Below are 19798 nucleotides of genomic sequence, written 5' to 3' on the forward strand. Positions count from 1 at the left end.
CTGTGGTTACTTCTTCAATAAATGCACAGGTTTACATTGACATTTTGGACAGTTTTCTTATCCCTTCAATTGAAAAGATGTTTGGGGATGATCACAAACTAGTGTTTCTGAAGGCCAAGAAGGTGCACTTTGGAATGACTTTATTATTGTATCATGTTTGTGATCTGAGTTTGTTCTACAGAATAAAACGTGTGAATGAGTGCTCATCCAAGACTGGTGATTCCATACTTTTTGCCAGGGGTTGTACAATGAAAAGTATTTTTCCGGTCTCACCTGTGAAAGGTAATCCCATGTGATCTCGTTTGGACGGTAAACCTGTTGGTACAGTTAAACGCAGCACACGAATGAGGCAGAGGCGGCCCGGTGGTGTAGTGGTTAGCGCTGTCGCCTCACAGCAAGAAGGTCCGGGTTCGAGCCCCGTGGCCGGCGAGGGCCTTTCTGTGCGGAGTTTGCATGTTCTCCCCGTGTCCGCGTGGGTTTCCTCCGGGTGCTCCGGTTTCCCCCACAGTCCAAAGACATGCAGGTTAGGTTAACTGGTGACTCTAAATTGACCGTAGGTGTGAATGTGAGTGTGAATGGTTGTCTGTGTCTATGTGTCAGCCCTGTGATGACCTGGCGACTTGTCCAGGGTGTACCCCGCCTCTCGCCCATAGTCAGCTGGGATAGGCTCCAGCTTGCCTGCGACCCTGTAGAACAGGATAAAGCGGCTAGAGATAATGAGATGAGATGAATGAGGCATCTTTATTCTCCACTTTGCCACATCCAATATGGCGGCGAGGATGACGTATGATTCTACGCAGAAGGCGGCGTCTATGTTTATATGTCTATGACTTCATGGTTGGTGGGATTCTCGCAGTGCGGTGTGCGCATGATCAAAAGTGGAACGAAGTCTCGCTACCACAAGATAACGCGTGATTTCATAAGACTCTTTACTGGCTGTCTGTGCTGTACAGTACGTTTATAAATGTTATGTGCTCTTTTATCATCGTGGGAATTGATTATAGCTCTAAATAAATATTGAAGTTTTTTTAAAGAATCCGTATAACTTTATTTATACGCCCGTATACTGTGTTTATTGAATCAAATCCGTATAAAGTACGGACATTCCGTATAGGTTGATATGTATGCGCAGACATGGTAATGACATGCATCAAGATTATTTGGGTTCATCCGTCTTCACAGGGCTCTACATTAACTTTTGAAACCACTTGTCCTGTCGGGCAAGTTGAAAGGAAATGTACTTGTCCGAATGTGAAGTTGACTTGTCCAAAGATATATTTGAGAAAAAAAAAACACAAATAAACTATTTGTAACCCAACAATCTTTATTGCATTTGTTTCCGAATTCACAACATATGCATAATATCTATGAATCAAAAGTAATCAATACTTGATATGAGGCAAAAGTTCAAAAATATAGTAAAACAGACTGATACCATAATTCACCAATTATTATGCTGAAGTTCAGAAGCAATATATTCCAATAGAGTAGAAATTATGAACATATAAAATTTTAAGAACAAAATAACTATACTATGAGATCCAGAAACACTAATCATTATCTACTAGTATACACAGATCAGTACTCTGCAGTCCAGTAACAAATATCACAAAAAGTAACATTATCATAAAATTTATGACTTGATGAGATATCACTAGTTTGGACAAGAGAAACAAAACAACAATGCTACAAATAAAAACAACTGATAACAAAATTGACTGATTAATACTGTAAATCACTGATTATTATACACTGAAATCTAGTTATCAAATGATAAGATAATATATCTTGTTATGAAAACCTCCACACCTCTATTGACTCACAGATGAATGGATACAAATAAAGTTTCTGTTCATCTTCATCTATCAACTAGGGCTGTAACGATATGCGTATCGAAATCGCGATACGCAGAGCCACGATCCGTATCGCGATACAAGAAGGCAGAATCGCGGTACACCCTTTCAAACTTCTCCTTAGCCCAAAAACAGAGGCGCTTCCAAACTTCAATTTATGAATACTTTACTTTTTATTTAAATTACATTTTAAACTTACTTAAATTACTTTTATTTTTTTATATCTATTAGTAAGTCGTTTTTTCGCTGACCTGCGACAATCTTCTGCGAGTCACGCAACGTCCACACTCGCCACTGGCAGAGCATTCATTTCTTTTAAGCGGTCGCCATTCTGGTTGCGACGCGGGGAGCGAATCTGTAAACAAGCAGCTCATTGGCTGGCTAGGTGTGCCACAAGCCAATCACAATCACTTGACCGGAAAGGCATGCAGTGTTGCCAGATTGGGCAGGTTTAGGTGCTTTTTGGCTGGTTTTGAACATATTTTGGGGTGGAAAACGTTAGCAATATCTGGCAACACTGAAGGCATGTCTGCTTGGGCGGAAGCCTTCTGCGGCAGTTACATTTTGACACGCGAGCAATGTTTCACCATAAAAATTCCGTAATTTCCATCTGTTTTCCGCGATCACAGAAAATCATTGGCCTATGAGAGTGAGACAGTGAGAGAGCCACCCCCCCAAAAAAATCTTAACGGATTTACACGATTTGGAAAAATGACTTTTTCAGAACCGAAAAAAACAGAGCTTCCGGCTCAACAGTATTATTTTGAGAAATAAAACAATCTTTGGATATACATTTGTTCATTTTTGCATACATATTACTCATTCTCTGCAGTGGCCTGAATTATTTGTTATTAAATAGTTAATGTAAGTAAGTAAATGTTAATAAGTCAAATTTACTACTTTAAAAAACATTTTAAAAAAATCGTGGGCGTATCGAATCGTGGGTCAAAAATCGCGATACAAATCGAATCGTGAGTTGGATGTATCGTTACAGCCCTACTATCAACCCTTGAGTTCTGCGTGTTCTGACCCCATTGGCCAACCGGTATTGGCTGGTTTCGCAAGTGGAATATTGCGCATGCGCACATCGCTCTTTCCGAACAGAAACATCCGGCGATTCGTCAAAACAATATGTCGAGTGAGATGCTTTGGAAATCATGTGAATAAACTGATAAATTTGATATGTAACCCGAATATCGGCGTATTTTGGCACTTGTCCGATCGGACAAATAACTGAGACGATGAACTTGTCCGACGTAAAGTGTCACTTGTCCTGGACAAGCGTTAATGTCGAGCCCTGCTTCAGTAAGGGCTTTATCCTGGTCACGGTTGCGGTGGATCTGTTCCTTATCTTAGGAACGCTGAGTATGAGGCAGGAGTAAACCCTCCTTGGGATACTTGTCCATCACAGGGCATCACACACACACACTGAGGAGTAGTTCATCTTAGCAAATCCATTTTCTGGCATGTTTTTGGGAGACACACCAGAAATAAACACATGCACACATGGAGAACACGCGTCGGTGTTTAATGCATTACGTTTCCTTCCAGAAGTCAGTGCTCCGTAAAAATATTTAATCTGTGTAAAAGTAGTATTTTTGTAAAGCATTTCAAAATCTACAGTACCAGTCAAAAGTTTGGACACAGCTTCTAATCTATCCATCCATTATCTGTAGCCGCTTATCCTGTACAGGGTCGCAGGCGAGCTGGAGCCTATCCCAGCTGACTATGGGTGAGAGGCGGGCTGCACCCTGGATAAGTCTCCAGATCATCGCAGGGCTGACACAGAGACAAACAACCATTCACACTCACACCTACGGTCAATTTGGAGCCACCAATTAGCCTAACCTGCATGTCTTTGGGGGAAACCGGAGCACCCGGAGGAAACCCACGCAGACACGGGGAGAACATGCAAACTCCACACAGAAAGGCCCTCACCGGCCACTGGGCTCGAACCCAGGACCTTCTTGCTGTGAGGCGACAGGGCTAACCACTACACCACCGTGCCGCCTGCTTTTAATTCAAATTTAATTGAATTGAACTTTTAATTAATTAAAAGTCACTTCAAGTCTTAAAGTAATATGGATTACGACAGTTCTGGAATAGGGCTATTTACTGTATTTTTATTATGTCAAATGCATTAAGAAGGCAAGAAAGTGCACTAATTAACTCTTGACGAGGCACGCCTGTTAATTGAAAAGCATTCCAGGTGACTACCTCATGAAGCTGGTTAAGATAATGCCAATCGTGTACGAAGCGTCAAGGTAAACGCTGAATACTTTGAAGAATCTAAAATATGAAACATTTTGGGTTTTTTTTGTTTCCTGCATAATTCTATATCTGTTCCAGATGTCTTCAGTTTTGTTCTACAATGTAGAAAATGGTCAGGATACAGAAGGGGTGTACAAACTTTTTTGACTGGTGTATTGTACTTGAAATACATTTTGAGGCTGGTTAAATGTAAGACAAGACTTACTGATTTTATAATGAGAGCGAGCGCAGTTATTGACAGACCATAATTATCGACACCTTTTCAGATTTACCAATAAAAAACAAATTTTACAAAGGTGAGTTTCGGTTACAGCAGTTATTATGAGTTAATTAATCAACCGGAGGACCCGCCTCGCCCTTTGATCTTGTCGTCTGATGACGCAGCTCGTTACCCGAGATGGAATTTTTTTTAGCACGATCAGCAATTTGAGGAAAACCTGGACGTTATCATCGCAGGTAAGCACGGTGGAAAGATCATGGACATGTTTTTACTGATCAAATTCACCGATATTTCATGATCTCCTCGTCGAAACCGACTTTGTTTTTTACTCTTTCATTTGACAGTCGCCATTTTGTATCTAAACGTGCGTTTGAGAAGTCACGTGAGGTGTCGATAATAGTGATCACTTTCACCGGCGTCCACCATTATCAACACCCTGTGGAATTAAGTGACATTTACAACTGTTCTGGATCGATCTTTGTGTTACATTGCTGAAGTAGATGAAGTCCTTGGGGAAAAATAAAAGTGCTGTGATTTATATCATTTTTTTTTCTGATTCATAATAGAATGGAATGTTTATAGTGTATTTGGAATCCTATTGCAATAAATAGAATTAGACCAGAATTAAATTCCTAGACTATAAAAAAAATTACATGCTTGAAATATTCAGATTTTTTTATTTCGTTCAGAATTTGTTTTTGCAGTTTGTTGTACATATCTACCACATATTACAATATCAGGAGACGTTTTATATTTTGGTTCGAGGAATGACATGCGACCTTTGACCTGGGTTTTCATGTGGTTACAGTGTCAAGCGCCTGTTGACATTTATTGGTAAACGACAAAACTAGAAATGAATACAAACAACATCAAATGATTAACAAAATGTGATCTACGAAAAGACTTAAAGTGGAACAAAATGATTTTCTGACACAGGTTAAACTTTATTAGTTCATTTGTTTACAAACATTAGAATTACTTCCTCATTTACATAAGCACCAACATCGATATATTTATATAAAAGATATTTTGGACTAAATACAAGTCTATGTAAAACAAATTTTAAATAAAAACTGTCTTGTTAACTTAATACCACATACCGATTATTTTTCTATAAATAGTCATCTGGATGTCGATAAGTGCGGAACGGTGCCACGTGATCTGATGCGCTAAGTAATCATGAATCAACAATTTAGTTTTTTTTTTCCCCCCAGTGGAAGTTTGAGTAATTATTCCTGCACAATTTATGTACTGAAAGTCTTTTCTACTTTTGCAACGACCATAAGATTGTTAAGGCGTGGATAATTGTAGCCGCCACTCATCCATGTTTTATATTTACGCTACCGTTCAAAAATTTGGGGTCACTTTGAAATTTCCTTATTTTTGAAAGAAAAGCACTGTTCTTTTCAATGAAGATCACTTTAAACTAATCAGAAATCCACTCTATACATTGCTAATGTGGTAAATGACTATTCTAGCTGCAAATGTCTGGTTTTTGGTGCAATATCTCCATAGGTGTATAGAGGCCCATTTCCAGCAACTATCACTCCAGTGTTCTAATGGTACAATGTGTTTGCTCATTGCCTCAGAAGGCTAATGGATGATTAGAAAACCCTTGTACAATCATGTTAGCACAGCTGAAAACAGTTGAGCTCTTTAGAGAAGCTATAAAACTGACCTTCCTTTGAGCAGATTGAGTTTCTGGAGCATCACATTTGTGGGGTCGATTAAATGCTCAAAATGGCCAGAAAAATGTCTCGACTCTATTTTCTATTCATTTTACAACTTATGGTGGGAAATAAAAGTGTGACTTTTCATGGAAAACACAAAATTGTCTGGGTGACCCCAAACTTTTGAACGGTAGTGTATATTTTATATACACGCACTACTCAAGGAAGGCTGTTTATCTCCCTGTCTGTTCACCAGTGCAGTTCGATACAGCTAGATGCTCATACTCCATCCTTTGTACATGGATTGGTGACACCCCAGAGGGGCCCAAGACAGCATTTTTGATTTTCCAAAACATGGGATTAGTGCTCATCCAGTACACTATTCATTTCCCATAGGCTACATGCTCACGCAAGCATACTGCGTGCAGCCTCGGCGGGGAATCCTCTCCCTCGCTTCTCGCCGGAGTCTTCCGCTAGGGCCGAGTCTACATCACTGAGGAGATGCGGAGAGTGATTTACGTCATTTTGACAGCACACAGTGAAAATATACGTCATATGTGACCCCGACTCCTCGGGTAGACTGCCCAATTCCAAGCAACTGTATGACCAAGCACTAGAAACAACACACACACACTGAAGCGCACCATTCAGAGGAAATCAGGTTCACTGGCAATAACTACTAGTCTAATATATATTTAGCCTACAGGCTTAGTCCTGCGCGTTCAGAATTCTCTCACTGGCTGAGCTTTGCTTGCTCGTTCTGGAGCGATCGATGATCGACATCGATGGGTTAAACAAACAAATCACAGTGATAATCTGTTAAAGATTAATGATTAATGTTACAAATAAAATTGTAGTTCAGCCCAGGCTATAGAAACATTCACTTCAAGTTTTACATCAACACTGGAGTCCATTTCTGCCCCCCAGGGTACAGTCTCCACTAGGGCTGTGCGATATATCGCGAAAATTCTGTGTGCGATACATAAAATTATTATATCGTAACTATTGAGTATTTTATGATCATCTTCTGACTTGCGTTTGTTTTGTGTTTGTTTAAAACCTTTCCCGGTGGTTTTCTCCCTGTCCCTCAGGCAGTAACGTGAGAGGCTGCTTAAGGGTAAAGAAAACAATAACGTCACACACTCACCAACCAATCCCGGGCAACATCTCGGTGCTGAAAGGAACTTCCGGGAAGATTTTCTAGTTTCGGTTGTGTTGCCAGATTGAGCAGTTTTAAGTGCATTTTGGCGGGTTTTGAACATATTTTGAGCTGGAAAACGTTAGCAGTATCTGGCAACACTGCCGGCGGGAAGATTTCCTGGTTCCGGTTTCCAGCGCTGACTCGGTTCGTGCAATTGCTGGTGTTGCGTAGGCTACCGTGTTAGCTCTGTCAATTTCAGCGACAAATTACTTCCTAAAAGAACTAGTAAGGGATCAGTCAACTGACATTTTTTGGATATCGCGAGGAGGACGTGGAACAGCAAATACCAGTTTGTAAAGTGTGCAAAAAAACCCCAAAACCTGTCATCACGAAAGGCAGCAGCACGACAAATATGTTCCATCACCTGAAAACTCACCCGGGACAGTATGAAGAGTCTCTTAAACTCCGAACTACTTGCCCACGAGCTAAACCCCCCCACAAGCTAAACAAATTACCCTAGCGGCCTCGTTCTCCAAAGCCCCCCATATGAGAAACCGAGTCAGAGATGGAGAGCTATAACGGATGCAGTCACTAACTTCATTGCCGAAGACATGATCCCGATTAGTATAGTGGAAAAACCAGGCTTCCAAAAATTACTAAACACACTCAATCCCAAATATGAGTTGCCTGGTCGCAGACATTTTACAGAGAAGTCAATTCCAGAATTCTACACATCTGAGAGGCAGAGCCAGAAAACATTCAGTTCAAAAGTGTGCAAAGAGAAAAATGATGTTTTGCAGATCTCTCTCTTCTCTCCCTCAATCTCTCGCTCTATTGCGAATGTTCCAGTGGTTCTCAGTAGTCAGGTTAATAGCTTGGAGATCTATTTTTTAAAATAAGTTAATGAAAGAGCACTTTTCTTATTTAGGCTAAATGTCTCTCAGTGTTGAGCTGCACTTTATTGGTTTGAGCTCTGAGCGGCTCTGTATTGTGTTGCCCCTTTGTTGCAATTTTCAAGATTGTTTTTGCAGTTTGTGCCACATCTTTGTTGAATAAAAAATAGTCTTATTTCAATTCAATTGTGATTAATCACCAACATGAAAATGTAAAATGTGTTGTTGAAAACCACCTGTAAAGTTAACCAAGAATGTTATTTAATCTGCAGGGATTGTAGTGAAAACAGTAAAGAGTAAAAGTTAGATTTCATGGGGTCCTTTAGAGGAGATTTAAATATATCGAGATATATATCGTATATCGTGAAATGGAGAAAATGTATTGGGATATTCATTTTTTCCCATATCGCACAGCCCTAGTCTACACTAATGTACCCCCTCGGGCTCATTATTGGACCTCAAGGTAACTGTGTGTACCTTTTTAGGGCCAAAAAGGTACACATGTTCCCAAGCAGTATTTAAAGAGTATAAATAAGTACCCCAGAGGGTCCTGACCCAGTGACGAGCCATTGTACCCTTAAAGGTACAATAATGTACTTTTTATTTTCTGAGAGTGCATGAGGTAAAGTGAAATGTATATGTCTGTGTGTAAGGTGAATAGCAGGCAGGATTTAATATAATATTGAACTGAAAATTGATTACCTTTTTTTGGTAAATGAAAACGTGTGAAGTATTTTGTACATTATGTAAATTATACAGTAATTATATATTAATATACACACATTATGTTCGGTGTCTGCAAGGATCAGCCAGGATATGCTCGGGGTGCACAGCTGAAAAGAAGTTGTGAACCACTGCTCTAGCTGGACTGAGTCTCATCAGGGGTGTTCACACGGCACATATTTGCATCGATGCTGCACCGATGTATTTTGTTGCGATATATCTTACACCGGTGTAAATTTTGTGGAGCGTTCACACGTCACAAACCTGCTTACTAGAGAGAAGCGTGTTAGCACCGGTGCAGCCCCACTTGCGTTCACACGGCAGTTTTTGCGACCGTGCTGTACGATAGTAATAATGCGGAAATGAAATATGCGCATGCGTGAAAATGTACTTCCTTTTCCCGGTTGTCATGGCATCACCAAGCGCCGGGAAAACAACGTGGATGAAGACACCAGTGTTGCCAGATACTGCTGACGTTTTCCATCCCAAAATATGTTCAAATCCGCCAAAATGCACTTAAAACCGCCCAATCTGGCAACACTGGAAGACATGCAGTTCTGTTGTTGTTGATATTCGCCATTTTGCAAGCGCAAAATACCAGGATGCAAATTATGCAATGCCCGTATGTAATCAACTCTCGTCACGCGTAGCGAGTCTACCCCTGTAGCGTTCAGACGTCCCATTTTATATCGGTGCTGCCCCGCAAACTAGCATTTACTCCGGAGTAAATTTCTTAAACCCCCTCCCGAGCAGGGTTAGATTTGCACCGGTTTAAGCAGCTTTCAGGGGCGACACCAGTATCACTTTGTACCGTGTGAACGCTCTACCGGGGCAGCCCCGGTGCTACACCGGAGTAAAAGTTGCTGTGTGAACACCCCTAATCTTCTTTTATGTCTCTGCAGCATAGTTAAAGATGACTGTGGACGTTCTTGCTGAGATTGTATAAAGACTGCACAGTTTACACTCGCGTCTTAATCACTGAACAGTCGATAATGTTGGCACTACAGACTTAAAATTAAATAATCAGAGTTGATTTCACTAGACAAGCTCGTACTCTCCATCCTTTCACATACGTCACCATACTATCTGGTGTCACCCAGAAGAGGACGGGTGACTCTCATGTCGTCTGAGTTTTATCTTCACCACTGTGACCTCTGGCTTGTTCGTTAAAGGGGAACTGAAGTCATTTTTAAACTTGCTTTATTTCTTAATTAACGTGTTTATTCGATTACGTTTTCGGTTTTATTAACCTTATATCGTGACTCGTATTGGCATATTATATTACACTTATCGGCCTTTTCGGTTTTTAGCCATGTTGAATGTAGTTTGTTTGGTCCACGGCAGGCGTCACTTATCCGCATGATCTTCGTGAGACTTCAAACATGAAGTGTCAGTGCTGCCATTTTGAAAACTGTTTACACAGCGACCAGATCGCCACATCATTCCAATTTAGATTACTTTCGAGATTTGCCAGCTTCATCAGTGATGGAGATTATTCCATACGACTTCGAACCAACGTGGAGTAGAGAAGAGTTGGAAAGACGACAGGATAAGGACGAGTCCGTCACGCTGGTATTTATGTCATTACTGTCGCACAATTAAAACGTGCCAGATCAGGCGGCTGGTGGGTTTTCAAAATAATAAATACATGCATGTACTTTTGTGAAAAATACATATTATACTGAGCACATTTCCCACAAGGCAGCACGGTGGTATAGTGGTTAGCGCTGTCACCTCACAGCAAGAAGGTCCGGGTTCGAGCCCCAGGGCCGGCGAGGGCCTTTCTGTGCGGAGTTTGCATGTTCTCCCCGTGTCCGCGTGGGTTTCCTCCGGGTGCTCCGGTTTCCCCCACAGTCCAAAGACATGCAGGTTAGGTTAACTGGTGACTCTAAATTGAGCGTAGGTGTGAATGTGAGTGTGAATGGTTGTCTGTGTCTATGTGTCAGCCCTGTGATGACCTGGCGACTTGTCCAGGGTGTACCCCGCCTTTCGCCCGTAGTCAGCTGGGATAGGCTCCAGCTTGCCTGCGACCCTGTAGAACAGGATAAAGCGGCTAGAGATAATGAGATGAGATGAGACATTTCCCACATAATCCTCACTAAGGTTTCGGACAGCACTACAAAATGGCGTCCCCGCTATATAGTGCATTATATAGTGAGTAGGGAGCGATTTCGGACACAGGGAAAACTTTCGGCTTGATTACATCAGCATTCGAAAGCGGGTGCGTGCGTCTTTCGACAACGTTGGCAGATGTCGGTCACTTTGATTTCTGCTGTACGTTTTACTTCCGTCCTACGATGTCTCGCACAGGTCTCAGCGAATCTCGTTTACGGCCGTTGCTTTGACATATGGACTGATATATTACAGAGCATATTTCACACACTCATAACTTGCTATAGCAGCGACAAAATAGCGATCGAAAATGCGTTCCGATATTTAATAAAATGAGAGAAATAGAATTTTGATGCTAAAAAATGTGCCTTCAGTTCTCCTTTTAAGAACAAATCTATATCCGGATTTCCATGAAGTCGCCTTGTGACAGTGTTAAAAGCGCTTTATAAATAAAATGGAACTGAATTAACAAATATTGTCTTGACCACTAGGAGACGATGAGCAGTCCACACAGATGCTATCCAGCTGGGAGGACGAGCGGGTAGCTGAGCTCACCAACAACTGCTTCATTGCCATTAAAGTGGACGCGAAAAGGTGACGACTTCCAAACAGCTCCTGACTGGACATTTAGTGCACTGAGGCATTATTTTATACCTGAGCTAAAACGGCTGGAAGGAGATGAGGGCAGCCATTTTGGGAACATGAGATATGTATAGCTGCCAGAATGTTTTTTCATTGTATGAAATGAAATAATTCTCTCTCTCTCTCTCTCTCTCTCTCTCTCTCTCTCTCTCTCTCTCTCAGTGAGACGTGTGTCCAATTTTCACAGATCTGTATCCTTTCTGAACCACAATTAGCATTCAGAAATTGTTCTAGTTTCAGGGATCTGTAAATTCTGCTTTATAAAACCCCTGATTCTGCTTTAAAAATGGCCAATTCTGCTTTATTTTTCTGTTTTAGAACACTAATTTAAAAAAAAAGCTCACAAGTAAGAAAATACTAGCAAACATGAGTAAATTTGCAATATTTTTATTGAAACAAAAACAACTCTTAGAACTTATTATGGCTAGAACCTTGCTCAGAACCCTTAGATCAGTACAAAAATGACATGAATCACGATAGTTGTCCCAGCAACCTCACAAGATCTTACTCGAGAAGGTGCAGGTCATGCAAAACATTCAAAACCTTTCAAACTATAGGTTTCATACCATGAACGCTCTTAGTCTACTTTGAATTATACGGCTAGAACAATTCAATATTAATAATAATAATAATAATAATAATAATAAATTTAATCAGTGCAAAAATAACACGAGATCATACAAGAGAAGAACATGGCATTTTGGTTCAAACCCGACTAAAAACAACAAACACTCTGTGTTTCATATCACAGATTGTTTACTTAAACTTGAACTGGATGACTAAAACATTATAACATCTTTCATCGTCACAAACATTATTTACATGGCACAATGTGCTTGTCGTAGCAACCTCCTGAGAGAAAAACCTGGCATTCTGATTCCAACCCTGTTAAAAACACTGGAAACTTTGTGCTCCATAACACACAGTGTCTACTTAAACTTGAACTGTATGGCTAAAACATTATAATAGCGTATCTTTTTTTCACCTGCAAGCGAGGGATCGGGGCACTATGACTCGAATGAGTAGAAATACGTGTGTACCTTTTTTTTTTTTTGACCTGCATGTCATGATCCACGCTGGTTTATGGCATTCAATATGGCAGATACCGACTCGAATGAGAAGAAATACACATATAATTCACAGAAATATGACCACATTTCCGCGTTGTTTCTACAAAAAATTTAAGATTCTGCTTTTCTGCACTGCTTTTAATATTTCTATCAATTCCGCAAAATTTTCCACTTTGCGGAACCTACGGATCCCCGGATTCATATCGGTCCTAAATTCAGTTAAGATTAGGGGTGTTCACACGGCAACTTTTACTCCGGTGTAGCACCGGGGCTGCCCCGGTAGAGCGTTCACACAGTACAAAGTGATACCAGTGTCGCCCCTGAAAGCTGCTTAAACCGGTGCAAATCTAACCCTGCTCGGGAGGTGGTTTAAGAAATTTACTCCGGAGTAAATGCTAGTTTGCGGGGCAGCACCGATTTATAAAATGGGACGTCTGAACGCTACAGGGGTAGACTCGCTACACGTGAGGAGAGTTGATTACATACGGGCATTGCATAATTTGCATCCTGGTATTTTGCGCTTTCAAAATGGCGAATATCAACAACAACAGAACTGCGTGTCTTCATCCACATTGTTTTCCTGGCGCTTGGTGATGCCATGACAACCGGGAAAAGGAAGTACATTTTCACGCATGCGCATATTTCATTTCCGCATTATTACTATCGTATAGCGCGGTCGCAAAAACTGCCGTGTGAACGCAAGTAGGGCCGCACCGGTGCTAACACGCTTCTCTCTAGTAAGCAGGTTTGTGACGTGTGAACGCTCCACAAAATTTACACCGGTGTAAGATATATCGCAACAAAATACATCGGTGCAGCATCGATGCAAGTATGTGCCGTGTGAACACCCCTATAGTTGACAGACTTTGATTATGTCCTGATACATTCGTGTTTTGATGCACTTAACAACATGGCCTCAGTGAGAAAGCCAAAGCTGTTTATCATTGCCTTAACGTTAGTTCCTGGTAGATCCCGTGGTGTGCATTCCATCCAGCTTCTTCATAGGTGACAATGGAATTCCCCTGGAGATCATCGCTGGTGGCGTCTCTGCAGAGGAACTGATTAACAGGAAAAGGAAAGTCAAGCAGGTATATACACACACACACACACACACACACACACACGCATAACGAACAACAACAGTGTTAATTTAAACATTAGAAAACTGTGTTTGTACTAGTGCGTCTCAAACAATTAGAATATTGTGAAAAAGTTATTTTTGGTAAGTTAATCCAAAAAGGTAAACTTTCCTATATTCTATATTCATTTGTTCAAGAGAGGACACTATGAACAACCTGTTATACAGTGGCATGCAAAAGTTTGGGCACCCTTGCTGAAAATGTCTGTTACTGTGAATAGTTAAGTGAGCAGAAGATGAACTGATCCCCAAAAGGCGTAAGGGTAAAGATGACACATTTCTTTAATATTTTCCACAAGATTACATTTTTATTTCCATCATTTCCAGGCGTAAAATACCAAAAAATGAAAAGGACCTGAAGCAAAAGTTTGGGCACCTGACATGGTCAGTACTTAGTAAAACCGCTTTGGCAAGTATCACAGCTTGTAAACACTTTTTGTAGCCAGCTAATAATCTTTCAGTTCTTACCTGGGGGATTTTCACACGTTCGTCCTTGCAAAAGGCTTCGAGTTCTACAAGTTTCTTGGGCTGTCTTGCATGCACTGCTCTTTTTAGATCTATCCACAGATTTTCAATGATGTTTAGGTCAGGGGACTGTGAGGGCCAGGGCAAAACCTTCAGCTTGGGCCTCTTGAGGTATTCCATTATAGATTTTGAGGTGTGTTTTGGATCATCGTCTTATTGTAGGACCCATCCTCTTTTTAACTTCAGCTTTTTTACAGATGGTGTGATGTTTGCTTCCAGAATTTGCTGGTATTTATTCGAATCCATGCTTCCCTCGACCAGTGAAATGTGCCCTGTGCCACTGGCTGCACACAACCCCAAAGCATGATCGATCCACACCCATGCTTCAGAGTCGGAGAGGTGTTCTTTTCCTGGAATTTGCCACCCTTTTTTCTCCAAACATACCTTTGCACATTGTGGCCAAAAAGTTCTATTTTGATTTCATCAATCCACAGGACTTGTTTCCAAAATGCATCAGGCTTATTTAGATGTTCATTTGCAAACTTCAGACGCTGAATTTTGTGGCTCAGACGCAGGAAAGGTTTTCTTCTGATGACTCTCTCATGAAGGTCATATTTGTTCAGATGTCGCTGCATAGTAGAACAGTGCACCACCACTCCAGGGTCTGCTCAATCTTTCTGAAGGTCTTTTGCAGTCGAACACGGGTTTTTATTTGCCTTTCTAGCAATCCAACCAGCAGTTCTTTCAGAAAGTTTTCTTCATCTTCCAGACCTCACCTTGATCTCCACTGTTTCTGTTAACTGCCATTTCTTAATAACATTACAGCCTGAGGAAACGGCTACCTGAAAACACTTTGCTACGTTCTTGTAGCCTTCTCCTGCTTTGTGAGCATCAATTATTTTATTTTTCAGAATGCGAGGGAGTCGCTTAGAGGAGCCCATGGCTGTTGATTTTAGGGACCATTTGAGGAGTCAGAGAATTTTAGTCATGAAAGTGTTCCGGATTTTCCCGGAATTCCGGATTTTTAGATTTATGAAAATTCCTCCCGATTTATTCCACTAATGACGAAATACCCGGAAATCCGGATATTTGACAAAACTCTTGAAAATCTCCGGTTTTCCGAATGGAGAAATTTATTTTTCGGACTTTTCGCGTTCCTAGACGCGGCGTAATACTTCACATCGTCCTTGCATGGGCGCGGTCCTTAAATAGCCCAAACATAGTTCATTGATTAAAGACAGGTGTTCTTTGTTAACGGCGTGCGTGCCGGAGCTCGTTAGGCGCGCGCGCCCAAGGCGCACCTTCAGGTGCACATGCTAAGGCGCGCAGGACTGACACTGTTCTGCGCAAGCGCAACACAATCGCACTAGAAAGCATGTTCAAGCTGCCAGTGGAGCTGCAGTCTTTTTAGTTGCGAATTACGAGTATTTTCTCGTGTTAATAATTCGCCATGTCAAAACAAGCAAAACTTTCCTCCTCCTTTCGACGGGAAGAGAGGTAAGCAATTTATTTTATATATAATTTTTTTTTTCCCATCAAAGTTGCATTTTGTGGTTTTGAAGCTAAGTTTTAGTGCTGTTTCTAGAACACAACATCAAGAAAACGTGGAAGAAACAGCAATAATGGAAGAGCCGGTTTCTAAGCTGCCTAAAACTAGCAATGGTCATTATTTTTTGTTCCATAATGTACTCAGGCTGCCAGTCAGTGTGTGACACACACACACACACACACACACACACACACACACACACACACACACACACCCTACGCCCCTGATTTACATGAGAAATGTGGTATTCATTGGTGTGTTTAAATTTACAGACAATACGAACTAATGTAAACAATTGGCTTCAACTCGCATAAATATGAATTGGAAATGTTTAGTTCACTTTAGCGTCTGCAAACGCACGACTCTACTAAAAGATTGATAAACGAGGCTCAGTGTCCCCAACATTGAAACCTGAAAGCTTTAGAAACTCTAACAGACCTTTACTTTTTAACAGCACTGTTTTGGGATTTTGCTGAGTTTACCTTCAACTGTCTGATTTTTTTTTCCAAAGTAATGAACTGTGTAGCAGGAAAATCACCGCGTTTTCTAAATGCACTCCTGAAAATTACTCATTAACTAGAGGAATTAAATTTTATATTTTTGACATATTAATCATTAATGTACATGAAAGAAAAAGGCTTAAAATTATAACTTGTTTCAGTGAAAATAAGTACTAAAATGCACTAGAATGCAGGGTTTTGCATGTAATGTTATTAAAATAGTTTCGGGGGACATTGCCCCATCTTAGGTTGACCTTCAGGTTTTTGGTTTTTTTTGCCCCACTTTCATCTCTAGAATTTATACAGCTTTGAAATCTGCATCATCTGACCTTTCCTAACGAAGAATTTGAACAAGCCACAGCTCAATAAGCTAATTAAGGTCTGGAACCTTGGTAAAAGTTACCCGAGAACTCAAATTTATTGGGGTGCCCAAACTTTCACATGGTGTTCCTTTTCTTTTTTTCACTCTCCAATTGTACAAAACAAAAAAATAATATACAAATCCTGCATAAAACGCTGAAATGTCTCATCTTTACCTTTATGCCTTTTGGTGATCAGTTCATCTTCTGCTCACTTAACTATTCACAGTAACAGACATTTTCAGCAAGGGTGCCCAAACTTTTGCATGCCACCATAGCAGTTGTAACATAAGTGATGACCGGAACGTTCTTCATGGACATTCAAAATTTGTTCCTTATTAGTTTAAGCATTGTAATTCTTGATAAATCAGTGTGGTCAGTGTTTCCCACAGACCAGGTAGCAATTTGTGGTGCTCCACTGTGCCGATGAGGGAGTCGTGCGCGGTGGTGTCGTGGCGGTCGGTGGAGTCGGTCATTGGGGTGTATGCAAAGTGTTTACAGCGGGCGGTGTTCAAACACACAGTATTTTTCTTCAGAGTCACCTGCTGGGACTATTTTAAAGCTACAAGAAGCATTTGAGATTATTCAGTTCAATCTAAATTCTTTTAAGTTCTCTAGACAGCTAAAACAATTTTTCCCAGAACCCTGCCTGGTTTCATTCCTCGACCCAACTTTACATTACAGGGCAGGCCATTAGTTTGCTGGGCTTGATGTTGGTGGAAAACCTGTCTTTTAAATTTATGAAAATTACTCACCAAAATTGAAGTTAAAGTTTAGTTTTTACTTGAGATGCACCGATTGCAATTTTTTTTGGCAGATTCCGATTTCCCATGGAGTGTGACCTGCCGATACCAATTTTGGCCGATTCCGATTTCATTTTTTCAAACCACTTCACAGCACACACAAAGACTAGCTATTTTCTTTTTATCTTTTCTTTAATAGAACATTCTGCCAGATTTTCAGTAATAAATTTAACACCTCAAAGGTTGAAAACAAACAAAAAGACATTGTTCTTTGTAAAATCTTTCTTCATGTTTGGTATTAACGTATTAATTCCTGAAATAGGAAATTCACACAAACATTTTTTTCTTTTCCCATCCAATATCTGGCACAAAAACAACTTCCCCCTCATATATTATTTGCCTACTGCTATGGAACACACTTTCATAAGCCTATTTAGATCTGAAAACTTCTGCCTTATGGAACAACCCATTTCTTCATTCAGTATCAAAATACAAAAATAATTTCCAGTCATACTTACAGTATACCATAGCCATTCTATCATCTTTGTCAAATGTGTATTTGTAGAGTAATTTCCAATGGAATCAAGTGCAACCAAGATTGTAAAACAAACAAAAAGGCATTTTTTTTCTCTCTCTCTTTGTACAAATCTAACTAGATGTTTGGTAATAGGCTAACGTATTAATTCCTGTAATGGGAAATTCACACAAGCACAAACGTTTTCTTCTTTTCACATCCAAGATCAGGCACAAAAAAAAAAAAAATTCACTATAGAGGGATCCCGCATGACGTCACCGCGCCGCGAGATTTCGGTAGTCGCCATATTGGAAGACCAAGTACACATCTATGCAAGTCCATACATACATAAAACAAACTACACCTGAAATGTAGCCAGGGCCGGTTCTGCCCTAATCTGGACCCGGGTGCAACATCGCGCAAACCCCCCCCCCCCCCCCCCCCCCCCAAAAAAAAAAACACACCAGTCTAAATCAGGACAACCAGTGTTCGAACTACAGGGGTACTCGGGGGATCCGAGATCCCCTGAAACAGACATGAGATCCCTTGAAAACATGATTTGGGAAATGTTGGGGGGTCTCTAAAATATTGGCAAAATGATGTTTATTGACATAGCAATCGTGTGTAACGGGAAGCATTTGCATATCCGAAGTGTTGTGTTTACATCAAAGATAAAATAAACCGATTTGACAACGACTGCTGCTGCCAGGTTGGTTGTTGAGTAGCCTGACTTTTTTTTTTTATTGCGTGTGGTATCATTGTTGACACGAGGTTGTTTTTTGAACATGCCAATGCGGACACGATTTCCCCTGATGAGTTATGACTTCAGACGCGATGCGTGTGTGGAGTCCGCGTGATATGTGCGTAAGAGAGGCTTCTCGTGTTTGGAGATCCGCGCTCCGAGACAAGCGCAAGCACCCCCCAGGGGAAAAAAGGGACCCCCCGAAAATATCGGCATAGTTCGAACACTGAGGACAACCATCACATAACTATAAACATTTTAGATCAACTATTTTAACTAAATGGGCTATAATAAATAAGCCTGCAGGCAGCCACGGCGGGCTGCCTCAGAAAAGTCACCATTTGTCCTACCTTAACTCGTTTTGCTTTTTCTGCCTCCTTTTTTGTATTTTCGACCCTGCGTTTATTTTCTTTCCTTTTCTGAAAACCCGATTTGTGTCCAGAAGGTCTCGTCTCTCGAGTCCGCGATGAAGGGCAACAATTGATACATTTTTACAAACAGCCAATAAACAGCCAATAGGGAGGTTGCAACGTTCAGGCGCTCCTTTGCTCAGAGACACTCAGTAATGCACTTATTCTCTGTCTCCTGGCAGAAAGCTCCTTGGTTTGCTTGTGTCTCAATCCCAGCTGGTATTCTGTAGAAAGACTTCTTTTCACCTTTCCCATCAGCTTTGTTGGAACACCCTAACACAGCACAAAAGTTTACCATTGTAGGTTTATGATGAACCAAGTGCCTCGTGGGTTTAAATTCTGCGTGCTGCCGTTATTTCCCCCTAATCATGAGTTTGTTGGTCTTCCAATATGGCGCAGGGTTTGTTTACTTCCGGTTTCCGGTGACGTCAGTGGGAAGGGTCTATATGTGGATATCCAAATATAGTGAATTTTGTTGTTGTTAACGGCGCGTGCGCCGGAGCTCGTTAGGCGCGCAGGACTGACACTGTTCTGCGCAACACAATCGCACTAGAAAGCATGTTCAAGCTGCCAGTGTAGCTGCGGTCTTTTTAGTTGCGAATTACGAGTATTTCCACTTTCATCTCTGTGTGATACACAAGTTTTGATCGGCAGAAAATCGGCATATTTTAATTTTGACCGGCCGGTCGCCGGTCATGGCCGATCACGTGAAAATCGGCCGATTCCGATCGGCAGCCGGTCAATCGGTGCATCTCTGGTTTTTACCTTAGTTTTTTGCCTTTT

The 19798-nt window shown here is 41.0% G+C and overlaps 1 protein-coding gene across 3 annotated transcripts in view; it reads left to right on the forward strand.

Annotated features, from left to right (window-relative positions):
* LOC132891578 (zinc-binding protein A33-like) overlaps positions 1-19798 on the forward strand; it is a 134016-nt gene that overhangs the window by 2124 nt on the left and 112094 nt on the right. For all 3 annotated transcript variants that reach the window (XM_060929285.1, XM_060929286.1, XM_060929287.1), the window contains exons 2-4: positions 11375-11477; positions 11688-11716; positions 13565-13683. In XM_060929285.1, coding sequence (XP_060785268.1) covers positions 11375-11477; positions 11688-11716; positions 13565-13683 — 251 coding nt within the window. The remainder of the gene's footprint in view (positions 1-11374; positions 11478-11687; positions 11717-13564; positions 13684-19798) is intronic.

The sequence above is a fragment of the Neoarius graeffei genome, chromosome 9 (assembly GCF_027579695.1).
Source record: "Neoarius graeffei isolate fNeoGra1 chromosome 9, fNeoGra1.pri, whole genome shotgun sequence".
In the NCBI taxonomy this organism is placed as follows: Eukaryota; Metazoa; Chordata; class Actinopteri; order Siluriformes; family Ariidae; genus Neoarius; species Neoarius graeffei.